The 17151-nt window shown below is 39.0% G+C and overlaps 1 protein-coding gene across 1 annotated transcript in view; it reads right to left on the reverse strand.

Moving 5' to 3' along the window:
* The window catches only part of LOC105359950 (putative glycine-rich cell wall structural protein 1), a 14266-nt gene extending 4380 nt beyond the window's left edge, over positions 1–9886 (reverse strand). The window contains exon 1 of the mRNA XM_011496721.1: positions 9517–9886. Within this exon, the coding sequence (XP_011495023.1) occupies positions 9517–9886 (370 nt within the window). The remainder of the gene's footprint in view (positions 1–9516) is intronic.
* Positions 9887–17151: the final 7265 nt, after the last annotated feature.

Here is a 17151-nt window from a genome sequence, read left to right on the forward strand (position 1 = left end):
TATATAAATATATATAAGTAAGGAAAAATAATTAAGTGCCTCAAACGTTTTTATTAATGGAGCTGTCATACATTATACATAATAAGTATAATTATCTATAATTCGGCTAGTGAAATGCCGACTATTCATGACGATCCTTAAACCTCTGACTTTGAAATTGTAATTAGTGACTCGTTCGTCCAAACGGCGCGCGGACACATTATTTGAAAGTTGGCAGGTCGTCGTGTTGTAACCGAAGCTCCTTTCGGCTTTAGCCACAAAGCCCGAAAGCACTGCTATCCCCCGGTGCCATAATTCACGAGTCCTTGATATCTATCAAGCAGAGTTCATTGGCATAATTCGGCCGAGCGTGCAAGTTGGGTTCGCGGATCGAGAAAGATCGACCCTTTCTCTAGCTCTCCAAGCTCATCCCTCCCCTCCGGCCGTCGCCATGTTATATTCTACCTGTGCCCAGATCATCTACATATAAAAACACGTACAACGTTTGAATTAATACAGCCTTATATATTATAGGTTTATGGGACGCGTACTTGACTTATACGGCCTTGCGTGCGCTGCGTGATTTATGCGCGCGCGCGCGCATCGCACCGCTTCTACCTTTCCGTTGGCACTTTTTTTTTCTTCCCACTTTCTTTCTCTCTTCCCACTTTGTTTCTCCCTCCCTCCTCCTTTCAACCCGAATAACCCCAACATCGAGCCCTAGACGAGCCCCGAGTATCTAGGTGGGAAACTCCTAGGTCTCCTCGCTCCGCATATTTTCGCACGCCCGATTTTTCTCATCCCCCTCCCTCGGCCCCCGGGAGTATTATTCCATTCTTCCTTCGTGCTCCTTCGTCGCACACACGCGCGCCCGCGTATATTTTCTTGCGGCTCGAAAGAGGTGGCGGCAGTTCTTATAGGGAATTTTCGGGATTTGCTGGGCGTCGGAGGTACGTCAGGTGCTACAGCCGAAATCACTCGGATCCTCGAGTGCGTAAGCGCGCTACAATGAGAAGAGCCGAAATTAAAAGTCTTTAAAAAGCGAGACCTTATTGCCCGAAAAAGCGTTTGGGCTCGACGGAACGGAAAGAACGAGCCCCTCGTGAGACACCCTCCGTGAGGCATAAACGGGGAGCGAGTACTCGCAAGTCGAGATAATCGACGCCGATTCGTCCGAGCGAAGATAAAAACCGGGGCGATCGCTCGGCTTTTTCGTCGCCTCCCGGTACCGCGCAATTACCGGCCTCCGGTAATGGGCTTTACGAAAGGTGTTTCTTCGAGCTGCGCACCTTTAGCCGCTCGTCCACCCTCCCCCGCCCGGTTTGTCGCGTGCCGCGAGCCGCGGTGGCGACGGCACCTGCTTACAGACAAAAAACTTACCTGGTGGTCCTACCGCGAGGCTTTATCCCAGTGGTCGTGCGAGGCCGTCTGCCTGCCACTGTTTTTCGTGCGAAATTGAAAACGCCGGGGTGAGTCTTCTCCTCCTCCTCCCCTCCCGCACCATCCCTATCCCTCTCTATCCCTCTCTCTCTCTCTCTCTCTCTCTCTCTCTATCTCTCTCTATCTCTCTCTCTCTGTCTCACTCTATCTCTCTCTATTTCTCTCTATCTCTCTCTATTTCTCTCTATCTCTCTCTATTTCTCTCTCTATCTCTCTCTCTCTCTCTATCTCTATCTCTCTCTCTCTCTCTCAAAAAAAAAAAAAAAAAAAAAAATCGTTTCTTTATTATGAGCTGCTTCGTGGAACTAAACCGAACGCATCAGGGCCCATTAGCCCAGACCCTTAATTAATGAGTTTAGCTGTGTTTTGGTGAATTCGCGCACCTGATAAATTCGCATCGAATTCCTTGAATTATTTCAATTAATTAGCCCTAAGCTGTCTTGTCAGTTAGATGAATTACCCTTTCCACTTCTTATTATAACGACGGTTCTGCGCCAAATGGCATTTCAACGACTTGACATTATGCAAAATGGTCGCTGTCGGTTTGTTTCAGCTAATTAATAGTTAAGTTTAAAAAATCGTAATTTCAAAAAATCGCTGTGAATTTGTGTAATATAAGTAGGAAAAGCTTCGGCTATTAATTATTTTTAAAAATCTTGCTCCCACTTAGAGTGCCACGCAAAATTACGATGAATCCTATAATCGAAGGGTAAAATTTTTTTTTTTTTTTCTTTTTTTATTAAAAAACATCTAACGTGTCATTAATAAATTGGATCATTGTCGAATTAATTTGCTTACAGAGATCGTATTATCGTTACGATACGAAGTATAAGCAAACGCGAAAGTAAAAATAACGATCGCCAAGCAAAATTATAAATCGATTCTTACTATAATTTTCATCCAGTCCATTATATTCCCAACAAGATTGCCTACATAAATTTATAATACATACATTAACACTTGGTATTCGATTGCCCTAGAGCGAAGTACCGTTAGGGTTTGAAAAAGTAAATTCGAACGATTTCGCACTTGAAAATCATCCACCGACGGTGTCCCAACGTAATCTTCTGCGTGAAATCGCCTCGAAAACAATAAACTCCAGTGCCCTTCTCTAGACGTTCGTAAGTATCCAACGTGAAAACGCTCCCACCCTAACATTTATTTATATTTTCATTTGCATTTCGATGTACGTCGTGCATACCCGGCAGCCCTTTCTTATCGCTCGCGGACAAATTAAGGAATTCTTTTTGCCAGCCGACTTATTTCTTCCGGGCTGCAGTCCATTATTAGGAATAATGCAGCCGGATTGGGAAAAAAAGTGGTCGAGCCGCAAAAACATTTGAGAGTGCTGTAAAGTTAAATTGGAGCGCAGGTGAGATTGTTTTCCTCGTCGCAGAGTGAGTCACGTCAAGTTCACGGCGTGATTCGTGCTACTTTTCTTTAAATTTGAATTTCCGACGAGGCAGATATGCAGGGCCGTTGCTCGCTGATGTTTTCGATCGATTTCTGAAAAGGTGCTGCTGCGGTTAATCGAGGGTCTCGCTCCATTCTATTCCTCTTCCATCATTTACTTGGTGTTGCGTTGCAGTCTCGTGTTCCAGTTTATTTCCATTCGCGCTCCTCCCATTGGGAAGACCTGTTGCGAGGGATTTGAATATTTCAAACTCCTAAAGTGGATGGAACTTTGTAGCGACCTTGAGGTATGATTTCTGCGAGAATAGTTAATCTAAAAATAGCAAACTTCACGATCAAGCTTAAATTATGAAATCCGAAATGTGTCGTATTATATATTTTATCGTAAAATCTTGCTTCATGTGGAGCGTCAATAGTGCATTTAATTGGTAATATAAGAAAATATGTAAAGTATTACATAGTAGATATTTTGGACGTCAGTGCTTTTTGTAAATAGATTATTCAGACTTATTTTGATGTGATTATATAAAATAAATTTTTTTTTTACCCCTCAAAGGAATTGTTCTCTCTTTAAAATAATATTTTAGAATTATTGGTGAAAGACTATGTAAAAAAGAAATAATCTCTATGATTATTTTAATTAATCATAGTTCAGTTCAAACTCCTTAGAAATATTATTAAAGAAAATCATATTTGTATGTAAATATCGTTATATTCGATTTCAAATTAAATTATATAAATAAATAATAAATATATATATATATATATATATGATTATCATAAGATATAAAATACAATTTCAAAAAAATTTATTATCAAATTTTAGCTTTTTAGCTTTTCAATTTATAAACCATTACCATCTTAAATATTGAATTAAACAAAATTTAAATTTAAATTATTCTAATTTTAACCTATAATTAACGCAACATATTTTTAACATAAGAAACAGTTTTTCATATCGTGAAAAAGCAAGCCTCGTTGTCAATAAAACATAATTCATAATAAATTAATAGCTTTAATTAATAAATAAAATCGATAATGATGATGTATACATATATATATCGATACATTCAAGTTGTTATATGTTTTAAGAAATTATATAAGATGTATTCATTCGTAAATTTCGTCGTATGATTGAAGAAAAGAGACTTTTTCAGGACAGCTCTTTCCTATTAGATATTTACAGGAACTTGAATGTCGCGTCAATGACTTGTCCCGAATATCCATCTAAACACTCGACACATTTTTTCGATTATTTCACAATTGAACGATGCTCGTGATCCGTCAGCAAATAGCAACGAGATTTCAGGGAGAGCGAACTCTCGGGTTTCTGAAATCTGCACCGGGACTCCCTCACCGCTACCCCCATCTGTCACGAATATACTTTTATCGCAAATAAAGAAAAAAAGAGCGAGTGAAAGAAGTCCCTTCTGCCACCGCCGCCGCAAGGAGGAAGTTCTATCTTTAGAGCACCGCCAAGGAGAAGTGAGAGAGAGAGAGATAGAGAGAGGGAGGGAGGGATGAGCCGACAAAAAGTCATCGGCCGGGAATGTGCGAGGCAGGGATAAAGAGACGCGTGGTTTATTGTACATTGTAGAGCTTGGAGTTTTCGTCGTCAACGGTTGAACGTCGTGGACAGGAAGTAAAGGTGCTCCGGAGGCACAACCAGAGTCCGGGAGCAGCTGCGAGGGGCGCCGCGACGCTCTGACTGACTAATTGGATAGCTACAGAGGCTGGATAATAGATCAAATATGACGTTTGCCATGCCGACACTGCGCCGTTCACTGTCGCTCCAAGGCATCGTTCGGCCGATTAGAACGACGCGTCGCCCTTCGGCTATTTTCTGGGGGAAAAACGGAGGCAGCGCACGAAATAATCCGCCAGGACATGCGCGCGAGGGTGGCGTCGGTGGGAGCCTATCGACCCTTCCGGCTTTCTTTCGCTTCATCTCTCTTCGCCGTCTGTCGCGGGTTTATAGGCACCAATAGGTCCTCCGTTAGATACGAATCCGATTGATTACGGGAGCGAGAGGTAAGTTATACTAGTTTGGCAATTAGCATATTATACTTTATGAATTACGTATGCTTAGTCAGATGCAATTGTATATATCAGCCACAGGTGGTTATTGTTCTTGCTGGCACATTACGAGTCCACGTCCATGTGCTCGTGCGTAATTCTACACTCATTGCCCATTTGTCGAATTCGACGAAGTGTTTGCCTTTGCTCTCCCTTGCATGGTCATTGTTTCGCGCGAGCTCGTGTTTACGGCTTTGCCAAAGAAATTCCCTCTCCTGCCAGTAAAGTTTTATCGCGTCGATAAATTGCGCGAAGTCGTGCATGAAATTAATTGTCTCGGCCATCTACTCGACCAATTTTCTGTGCTTATTATCATAGGGCGTGTCATCGAAAAAACAAAAATACAAAAAAATAAAGAAAAAAAAAACAAAACATAATTTTTTTCTTCTTTAACTTCTGCAGTTGAGAGACTTTTGTTCCGTTTTGTTTTCTTCTTGTTCTTCTTTTTTTTTTTCTTTCTTTCTTTCTTTCTTTCTTTCTATTTTTCAACGCGTAAGGAGGCAAATTGGCACTCGGTATTACATAGCTATTTCCCTAATTGTGGAAAATTCGTTTGCTCCAATAGCTTGGTAATGAAAATCGTGAAGTAGGCTAAAGCATGCGCAAAGTGTCAAATGCACTGCATACGATTCCCTTCCCCCTTTTCCAGAGACTCGTGATACTCGCGATACCAACGGCAGTCTACTGTATCTAATATGCGCGACTCTTCTTAGAAATGTTTTTCTGCCTACGTTCAAGGGCAATTGAATATTTTTGCGACACAGTGCACGAAACACTGATATGCACGCGATACTCAACATCGAACCGAACCTTCAATTTCATTAAACAATACCTACAATTTCTAGTCGCGCAGCTGTGTAGCATTTATTTTTAATTCGAACGAGTACAATTATGATTGCAATTCATCTTCTGTCGTATCTTAATAAGCGTAATAAATAGCGGACTCGGCTTGACGATTTTACTATTCGTATGGAGATTAATTATTATTGTAAAAGGAAGAAGAAAAATTGTAGTCTGTTATCATTTAGCGATGATATATATATATATATATATATATATATATATATATATATATATATTCAAATATGGCTTATTGGGGCTTTAGAGTTGTGTCCTAAATGATACTAAAAAAAAAAAATGATATCTGCAGTTGTGTAATTATAGTGGCTACTTTTACATGCTTCACCCAGTTATAATTATATAGACGTACTACTACTATTCCTATAATAACTAAGTTAAAAATAAATATTAATAAATATTCTCAACGAGAGATGTCGAGATTTATATTTTCTCATTAAAAGTTATGTATTTGATAGATTTGTGTAAAAGAAGAAGAAGAAGAAGAAGAAGAAGAAGAAAAAATGCAATAAACTATAGCTACATTATCTATATGGGTATTATAAAATAACAAATAACTCATACGATTTTCCCCTTAAAGAAAATTTTATTCTAACTCATTGTCAATGAGCAAAGCCTCGTTTCCTTCCAATAACTTATATTTTATTAGCTACTTTCATATTATAAAGCTCGTAGAATTTTTAATTTTTATTAACACTTAAAATTCTAATTTATGATCAACTCTATTTATATTTCATTAGTATTGTTATGAAAATTAATCTAAATTGTCGTATGCATTGTATAATGTTTTTATGTTAAATATGAATATTTGTTTTCAAATAATTTCAATTGGAAACGATTATAAATATTTTATTTAAAGCTATATTTAATCTTATTTATGATATTAATTTTATTTTATCCGTATTTATTTTACTTTACGTAGTACTGTAAAATAAAATCAATACTTTTCTAACGCAATATTAGCTTTTTTTCTCTTATAATTCTTCTAACTCAATGCTATTTATAACGAATTTCATAACACTGTAAATAGAAGCTAAAAACTTTTTTAATGTATTAATAATAATAATATCCTTTCGCGGTATTATGATAGATTTAATAGCGATTGATGATCGGCAAATGATTTTTTTTTCTTCTACGCTGAAACATATAGTGTATTGAATAAACATGCGAAATATTTATATTTTATTAAGATTATTGTCTAAGTGCAATATGAGCAGAACTGAAAATTTACATATAACGAAGTCGATAAAGAACCTCGAGGACAGGATATTCTAATCTTGGTAGTAGTTAATAGTTATTAGTTTAACATAGCTTTGTTAAATAAAATTTATTATATATATATATATATATATATATATATATATTAATGTGAATTACTTCAAGGAGTTATCGATTATCAAAATAAATTCAATAGGTATATAAAGACATTATAATTGAATACGTTTTTATTTTCTTGTATTTTTTTTACTTTCATGTACTTTTTATAATTGGATCTTCTTGGATTAGAAAAAAAAACCAACAATAACAACGAGAACACCAACTTTCTTAATAAAAAGTTATTAAAATTTGAAGAATCATCATTGTTTCTAACTTCTGCAATTTCTCTTTTTATATTAGTCTTTATGTTGCCGTTATTCTTACAAATCTTTCAATTATTTAATCTTAATACTTTAATATTTTTAACGTATTTTACGTATTTTTATGTTATTCATTTGCTAAATAATCCACACGATTAACAAATTAATTTATGCCTTTTCTAACATAATACATTTTAAAATAGAATTCAATGGCATATTTGTATTTTCTATATCTTATTCATTGTTTATTCGCATTATATTTCAGGCAATGTTGAGTCAATTTAAGGCAGTGTAGATATTTATTTATTAAGTGACTATTCGCATTATCACGAATTTCACTCAAAATAATTCTCATATAAAAGAAAGTGTGATTGTATCATATTACTAATGGCAACTGTCCTCTTTGCTTTTTCCGTAATGATTTGTACGTACGTGACGGTAATAGTTTTATCATTTTCGGCTTAACGATACTCCTCTTACTAATGAGCTTACAATCATTCCTAAAGCATTTCGAATAATTTCAAGCAAATAGGTTTGTGTATAACTTGATAAAAGGTAAACAATATAAGCAATTATAAAGTATCGCTATTGTCATTAGCTTCCCATGATGTTTACTATGAAATTGAAATTTTGAAGCTAGTCAAGTCTGTTGACAGAACATTTGTTCATGACAAGTCAATTTATAGTTTATAAATTTCAGATTTACAATACAATGTTAAACTATTGTAAATAATTTATGTTAAAGCACTAATATACTTAAATGCTATAATCGCAGAATATCTCGAATAATTTTTCTCGTATCTTTTCGTTATCCAATTTTAATCCATTTGACTTTTAATCAATTTCTCCCAACTATAAAAGATCTTGTGCTTTTCGTTCTACATAATTTATCATTAGCATTATCGAAACGTAAGTAGCTAAGACTATTGAATCTCAATCATCGGCTTTATTATATAACAATTTAAATGTGACAAAAAGTTAGGCAAGAGAATACGCAAAAAAAACCGCCATGTGACAGAATAACAACAATATTATATTTTAATAGATGTCTCGTATCTTTTGGTGTCTGTTCGCCTAAACGATATTACAAAAATGTTTTATCGTGCTTGAAAATGGCAAATCATTTTATGCTTTGAAAAATACTCTGGTCGTTGATAAGCCATATATATGAAAATGGTAATTAAATGTAAATGTACTGTTGTCTGTCTGAGAATACAATTATAATGCATATAAATGTTGTTCTTCTAATACTTTTTGTATCTTGTGAAACGCGTATTAGAAAAGTTAAGCAATTGTTTGACCAATAGTTAGTTGTAGCAATAGTCAGAGTTTGCCGATGTACTAATATTTTATTATTTTTCTTGTATTTTGGAGATTTCATTGCGGAAAGGGGAACAGCTGCGAAATTTGTAATTTATTGGCCAATAATACCTCTTGACCACGTATTTATTCTCTCGTACAAATTGGTCGCGCGGCTACCAAAGTGTCATGTTTTATCTCTTAGTCGAGATTTTCTTTGAAAATAAATAAATATAAAAAAAAAAAAAAAAAACAACAACAACAAAAACAACGATCGTAAAAATCATCCTTCGAAGGTCATCGCGACGCCAAACTCGTGACATTATCGCGGGCGAAACGTTGATAAAATCGAACGACTGGCGTATATCATAGTCCTGACGATCGTGAATTCGATCTTAATGGCTCTCTTGGCTGACTCCAGATGTCGACTCGACCAAGTGAGGCGACCACCGCCTTCTCGTGCCAGTAGGAACTCTTGACGACGCTAGCCGGGCCACTTTCAATATCTTAGACCAGCGATATTTAAGTGTTGGCCAAAGCCGCAGATAGAGTGAGTGAGAGAGAGAGAGAGAGAGAGAGAGAGAGAGACCGAGATCGTTGAGTCCGTGCTCAGACAAGCACACGTGTTTGTTTTAGATACGCGGCCATTGACTTCCCGGCCAACAAGAGCGGGCTTTAGTATTTCGACGCTCCAATGTCAGGCAAATGTGTCACATTCGTACACGTACAGCGTCGGCTTACGTAACAGCGGCGCTAATTCACCTCGGGCGCGTCGGCCTCTGCCTGCCTCTTCTTTTTGCATCTTTTCATCGAAAACTCGCGCCGACACGCGCCGCGCGAGGATCGACGCTCTCCTCCCGCTGGGGCCGTCGACCCTCCGAGAGCTCTTGGGTTTCTTCGCGGCCGATTTCGCTTCGGCAATGCAGAATGGCTTTGACGGCCCGTGAAATGCTTGCGCCTGTGGATGGGGGCGCCCGTTCTTCCCGGCCCTTGCCCTTGCCCTTGTTCTTACCCTTGCCTTTTCCCTTGCCCTTTCCCTTGCCCTTATCCTTGCCCTTATCCTTACCCTTACCCTTACCCTTACCCTTACCCTTACCCTTACCCTTAACGTTAACCTTAACCTTAACCTTAACCTTACCCTTACCCTTACCCTTACCCATACCCATACCCATACCCTTACCCATACCCTTACCCATACCCTTACCCATACCCTTACCCATACCCTTACCCATACCCTTACCCATACCCTTACCCTTATCCTTATCCTTATCCTTATCCTTATCCTTACTCTTACCCTTATCCTTACCCTTACCCCACTACCCTTACCCTTCGAACGAACTCGCGGCTGCCGATCGAGATGTCGCGACTCACGGACAGGTGTCGATGATCTCGCGAGTACGAGCGCAGCATAATAATAATAATAATAAAACTCGACCGGGGAGCAGCTGCCCTCCCCACTCCCCCCTTACTCTTTCAGGTCTATTCTTTTTGATGTGCGGCCCGTCTCATTAAGATTCCGCGCGCCATATTCCGCGGTACCGTAAACTCCGATTAATTGGATGACGATTAATTTCAGCGCCGGGCAATGTTTTGTCGCGCTCATCCCGGCGCGATGAGGCGACCGATAGGAACGCAAGAGACGAGGACCTTTACAGGAGATCGACCCTCCTTTCTCGTATTATCGTTCGCTCTCCTTCCTCCGGGCGCTTTGTGCGCCAGTCTCTTTAAATAGGCCAGCAACGTAATCTTGCTTATTGGCCCGATCGGCTACCTGGCCAAACAATTTCTAAACGATGCCATCATTCGCCGATTATTCCTCATTAGCCAAGCGCAATACACGTGCATTCGCACGTTAGTTGGCAATTCCATTGCGGGTTGTCCGTTTCGTCGCGCGACAATGCTTTGCGCCGATAATACGCCGATAGTATCGATCGATCGATGTTCGGCACAATTTTTCACAAGAGAAGAGAGAAAAAAAAAATATGCTAAGCCCCTGATCCTGACGCGAGACATATATATATATATATATATATATATATGCGAGCATATACACACGGTTTCTCGAGCCGCGGTAATAATAAAATGCATCATCGTAAATTCGAGCGCGCCAATGGCACTTCATAACGACATACCGTACGCTGCAATAAGCACTGAAGAATTCATTGAATTTTTCTTCTCATTTCATAGTCGCGACTTGGAGACGAAATAATGACGGAGGCAGAAATGAAAGAAAGTTGAAAAAGTTCTGTAATAATGGAGTAACGGGTTTGTCGTCGGTCCTTAAATCGACGAAATTTGAAATACGTCGGAGCTATAAAAAGCGAATCCGCGCCTCGTTCCCCGATTTTCCTCATCTATTTTCCCCCCTTTCATCGTCGTTTGCGTCTCGAAGCGTCGCGACGCGCCAAGAAGTCGTAAACATTCCCAGCTGGAGAACCGTTAGCTCGATTAGATAGTCGGACGCATCTCTCTCTCTCTCTCTCTCTCTCTCTCTCTCTCTCTCACTCTCTCACTCACTCACTCACTCACTCACTCACTCACTCACTCACTCACTCTATGTCTACGGGTTATTGCTTTTATGCACGTCCGCATCTACACAAGGGACCAATCCGCTCTCTCTCTCTCTCTCTCGTACGTACGCACGCGCTTTATACATACGTTCGCTACGTCTGTACACGTGCGCGTTACATGGGAGCGAATGCGCAGGCGCGAGTGCGTAAGTTGATCGCGCGCAGAAATCACGAGGGAATTCACGCGTGTCTGCTGCTTTCGTACGTGAGACTCGTTTTTCGCGGGAGATTTTGCCAAGCGTACGATTTTGTTTGTAAAGCTGCTCGTAATTACCTGCCTCGATTAATTAGAAGGTTTTGTCTATTCCGTTTGCTCGCGATATATCGCTTACGAATATTTGTGAATGCAGCGGACGAACGCGCGGAAGCACTAACTAAAATTTGATAAAAATATTCATTTACATGTCAATGCAGCCCAAGGACCACATTTACATAGGCAATTGTACGAAGGGAATAGGCAGGCTTGGCAATTCGTCCTAAGATATTATTTCTTATATAGTTGCAGTGACTGTCATATTGCTTTTAATATGGCTCCGTATTTATTTCTTTGTATTAGGCAAACACGAGCGAACATTTATATAGATTGTGCCCACGTAATAACGATGCCACGTGTAAACTGTTATTATCGATGACTAACAATAATGTCCGAATTAGTCTTGACAACACTTGCTCTTCTGTGTACTTATCGCGCAACTTGGAGGAGCCGTGCGTAATACGATAGCATCGGTAATTCGCACTTGAGGGCAAACGCAGCTGGCGAAATTTACGCGAACGCCTTAATCTCACGATGTTGGCAGATAGTTTTCGTTGAATTTTATAGCTTTTTCGTAAAAAAAAAAAGCGAAGCGTCCAGTACGTAAACTCGCTTATCTCCGCATGCGAACGACGCGACAAAGCGCCTCATTGATCGAGCGCTCTTTTATCTATACGAATTTATTTTGGGTCCGTCCTTGAGAGTACGAGCTGCTACATTTATTTCAGTAGTGATAGAGACTCGTGGCTTTTCCACAAAGAAAAATTCGTAATGCCGCGCTGATGACAAATATGTCATACGGTCTCTTTGTTATCCCCTGATTTCTTATCATATGGCGATATCACGCACATATATATATATATATATATATATATATAAACATATGGTCGCATGTAGTATAGTTAAAAATATATTATCTGCACGGATCGAGCGATTGTTGCGGATACGTCATCAACACAATTTTCAATTTTTAAGTCAATTTACATTATTATTTTTTTACACTATGTTTGGTTACTGCAACAAAAAAAAAAAAAAAAAAAAAAAAAAAAAAAAAAAATTCGTTATCAATTTTTGTTGATAATTATGAAAAACAATGTAGGAATGATGACGATTACCATGCTCTTCTAATATCGTGCCTGAATTTTTTTGGAAAATAGTCTCGACAAAATTATGCTTATATATATATATATATATGAATGACCAAAGTTTATTTTAAAGATGAAGCCTGAATGCCTTTTCTATGCGAGTTGTTCGAAATGGCTAAACTGTTTTATTTGAAAAGGAAATAAAAACTACGTAATAGTTTCTTTATAAAAAGCTTGAGACGCCAAGTAAACAGTGAGCGACTGATCCATGTTAGGATCGTTGCAGCACCGATTATGCACAAATAATCCAACTGGAATAGTGCATTAGTTATTATTATCTTAGTAATCGTAGTAAAATTATACACGAACAGTGTAATAAAGTAATTACTTAATCTGCGCGTGTGATATAATTAATTCCATTATTGTCAATACATAGCTTTTTCGAAACATTTTCCTGATATCATTTTCTTTAAATTATATATAATAATACGTTGAGTCATCTATCGTTCGCTTCTTACCTTCTTATTTAATCAATTAAACAATGCATATATTTATTTATATATATATATATATATATATATATATATATATATATTGGGTCTACTAATTTATGTAATTCATGAAACAACTTTAAATATTTCAATCAGCTTTGACCGAATGACAGTCAAAGTTACAATTTTCCCGTAATTACAAATAACACATTAGCAAAGATTAATTTTGGGCCCGAGTTTGTTATTGCTGGGCATTGCTTGTAATCCTTGTATTATCGCTAAGCACGAAAGTACAAGAATCGTAGGGCACATTATTCCTCGTGCATTTCCTCCATGAAATTGCATGGTACTTAAATTGTGCCATTTTTATGGGGCAATTGTTCCTTTTACCACTGGTCGCGCCGTGATCTAACGAAAGCGCTTGGTCGTAGCAATTCCTCAAGAGGGTCGAATGGATTAATTTCTTAAATTTGAATTCTCATAAATGGACTTGGTCGTTAAATAAATTGTTATGATTTGTAGGTTGAAATGAAAAATGCAATTATTTAAATTGATATTGCAATTATTTATGATTTTTACACGATCGGATGAGGATGAGAAAGCAAAGCGAAACAACCACTGCTAGCTAATGCATGCAGTGATGGTACGCAAATCGTTGGTTGAGAACCTAAGGCTCGCGCGATTTTTGGATCGTTTGAGTCAGGACCTATCTTAACACCGTGCGTGGGTCCGTAGTTTATCAGGTATGTTATTTTTTTCTCGAGTCCTCGCCGATTGACCCATTGTACTTCTCGTGCTCTCGTGTCAGGGCGCTCTCACGCCGAGCGAGAAACGCTGCTAAAATTGCTGGACGAGCGTGCGAGAGAGCGCTACGAGGAGAAGAAGGCGAAGAATGAAGTACATTGAGGGAGAGGGCGAAGAGAAGCGGGAAGGTTGTAGAAGAGCGAACGAGAGGGAGAGAAGTATGCCCCAAGGCCAACTGTGGCAACGGCGATTCTTCCTCTCCGCTCACTTTCGCGTACATAACCAAAGTGCGGCTCACTCTTTCTCTTTCTCTCTCTCTCTCTCTCTCTCTCTCTCTCTTTTTCTCTCACTCTCTCTCTCGCTCTCTCACTCACTACGTACGTGCGTGCATGGGCGCGCGAGGCTGCACACGCGCGCCCCTATAACCAATATTCCAGTACTTCACCAATCCGAATTTATGAGGAAGACTCGTAAATTATTATTATGCTATTCTTTTATGGAAGGAACCACTTTTTTTTCCGAGACTGATTGGTTGATAATAAGGCCTTCTGTGTATTTTGTGTTCTTGTCTTTCACTTGAAATCGTTATAACTATCGATGAGATAGATTAATTGATTTATACCAGCCCTCGTTTGAAGAATATCGACTAGTGAAGAAATTTATAGGAGCATGAAATACTAAAGAAAGATAGAAGAATATCGAATACTAAAGAAACATGTAAGAATTTCAAAGACTAAGAAAAGACGTAAGAATATGAAATACTAAAGGAAGAAATACAAGAACATGAAATACAAATATATACAATGGCATATTAAATTACTAAAGTACATTTTTTACTTCACGTATCACGTAATTATCACAATGGATTTTGATCACTAAATTTTTATAGCTACTTGTTATAAAAAGGGTGGGCTCACACGAATGATAAATGTCGATGAAATGATAAGATATTTAAGCAATTAATTAAGAATAAAAAAGAAATCCAAGCAATTGCTCGAATGCAGATAAAATTAACTTGATTTAGTAGATTATCAATTATTAATTTATCATAGATAATTCCCTACAAGTATTAATAACACTTTGATCGATATTAAAGGCTTGGCTTTACTTTTTCTATGGTGGGAAGAAAAAAAATAACAATAACAACAACAACAACAACAACAATATCAACAACAACAAAAATGAAGAACCGTATCACCAGATTTGTAGATGCAATAATATGAACGCGTTGAGCATCTGCGCATTGAGTCATTATAAAAAATGGAGGGGGGTCAAAAAAAAAAAAAAAAAAGGAAGTAAAGCAGTGAAGCGCCTAATCGTGTACTAAACACCTATAAAATCGGTGTAAATGGGTGCTCATGATGCCATTCGTGTAACCCCAAACTAAAGGCGATATTAATTTGGGAAGCCGATGGTCTTCTTCTTTGGTCCATAATCACATATTCTTGCGTATGCGCGCGCGCGGGAGAAGAGTAGTGTTGTGAACGTCGTGGTATTCACAGAACGACCTAGAATGCACAAGAAGAACCAGTTTTCATTCCCATTCCACCAGTCTTGCTCTACCGAAATATTTCATTCCCTACCCGTTGGCTAACTGGTGCTCCACCAGGAAGAAGAACACGAGGAAGAGGAGGAGGAGGAGGAGGAGGAGGAGGAGGACGAAAAAACAAGTAGGAAGAAAAAAGTTGGAAGTGAAAGAGCGGGAGAGCATGAGTAGGGTAAGGAATAAAATGCTAGAGTGGGATAGGCGGATGTTTCGAGAAAATAGAGAATAACAGCCAAAGTCCTTCTCGGGTTATGTCATTCTGCAACTGAAACCATTGAAGCAAATTAATCTGCTCGAGGGTAAGGCGCACGGTAAAATTAGGATTCCTCGACTCCTTTTAGAATGATTTATTTTAGAAAACCCAACAGCGTATTATTTCTTAAATTATCTTAATTATCGAGAGCTTACCTATTCACTTGGAAATTATTATAATCCACCAAACTCGGTTGTTCAGCATCCACCATAGCAATGTAATTACAAAAATCTATAACACTCGAAGTGTATCTCAAAAAAACGTATGATCGACTCCTTGACCTTACGAGGCAAGATTTTTGCTTTTTTTTTTTTTTTTTTTTTTTTTTTTTTTTTTTGGATAGATCAATGAGAACGAAGGATACAAGGATCGTATATTTTTTATGAAATGATAATATAAAAATAGTTACGAGCGTTTTAATAATCTCGAGAGTCCACATAGCCATAATTAAACATTGTGTCGTTCCGCGGCATGTAATTCCAAGGTCAAATAGAAACGGAAACTACAGGCCGAACGACAGGTCCGGACCGTTTCATAATCGCTCACGAAACTATCGGCAGTAGACGTCATCGGAAAATGAATCCACATTAGTTGACGTTGCACACATAACGGAATACGAATGCATGCATGGCTTCTCCCATAAATAGTAGCCTCTATCTGACATTGACACCCCCCCCCCCAAACAAACAATATTCCGCCCCTCTCACACGCTCGCTCAGTCGTTGGTGGCTTTTTCGCGACGGCAGAAGGGCAGCCGGGGCCGAGCGACGAGGACCTTGAAGCCGACCGATCGGGGCCCGCGATCCGCCTGACCCACAATAAAGACACTTGCCATCCTCCTCGTTCGGGGGAGAACAACTCACCCCGTGTGCTCCTACCCGCTCTCCCCTGGACGCGCGCTCATCAGTCAGCACGGGAAGAAGGGTCTCGCTAACCCAGTCTCTCGACAAGAGCCACACGCACTCGCCCCGACGAAGGATGCGTCGACTCTCCGATATATATATATATATATATATATATATATATATCCCTTTTGTACCTGACCTCGAGCCTCTTTACCTCTCGCCAATCCTTGCGCACTTATGACCGCGACGGTTTAGTAGCTTCGGCGCTCCATCCTCACCGGACTCTGTAAATATCGAGACAAACTTTGCCACTTTCGTGGATGTAGATCACCCGCCCACCTCCCTCATCACGAAAAACCACTCGTCGCCTAGATCACGGCAAGGTCCATTAGAAGCGAACGAGGGCTCGCTTTCTTTTATTATTACTTTTTTGTTTTTATGATTTTTACTTTATTTTTATTATCTCAGTTGAAGATAATCCGGGGTCGGACTAGAGTGTCGGTTCGACGGGAGCGAACGGAATGTAGCGCGCGGAATATCGTGAACCTGCTCTTTATTTAAATACGCGAGCGTGTCATGAAAAGTACAATTGTGCATACTCCGATCGTATACTGGAATTGCATTTATTACATCCCCGAGCGGACTTATCCCGGTGGTGATTCTCGCAGGACAGGTATTTGCAGTCACGAGCTTATAGTGGATGCATTATAAAGGATTGCGCA

The sequence above is a fragment of the Ceratosolen solmsi genome, unplaced genomic scaffold (genome assembly GCF_000503995.2).
Source record: "Ceratosolen solmsi marchali unplaced genomic scaffold, CerSol_1.0 scaffold29, whole genome shotgun sequence".
Taxonomy (NCBI): Eukaryota; Metazoa; Arthropoda; class Insecta; order Hymenoptera; family Agaonidae; genus Ceratosolen; species Ceratosolen solmsi.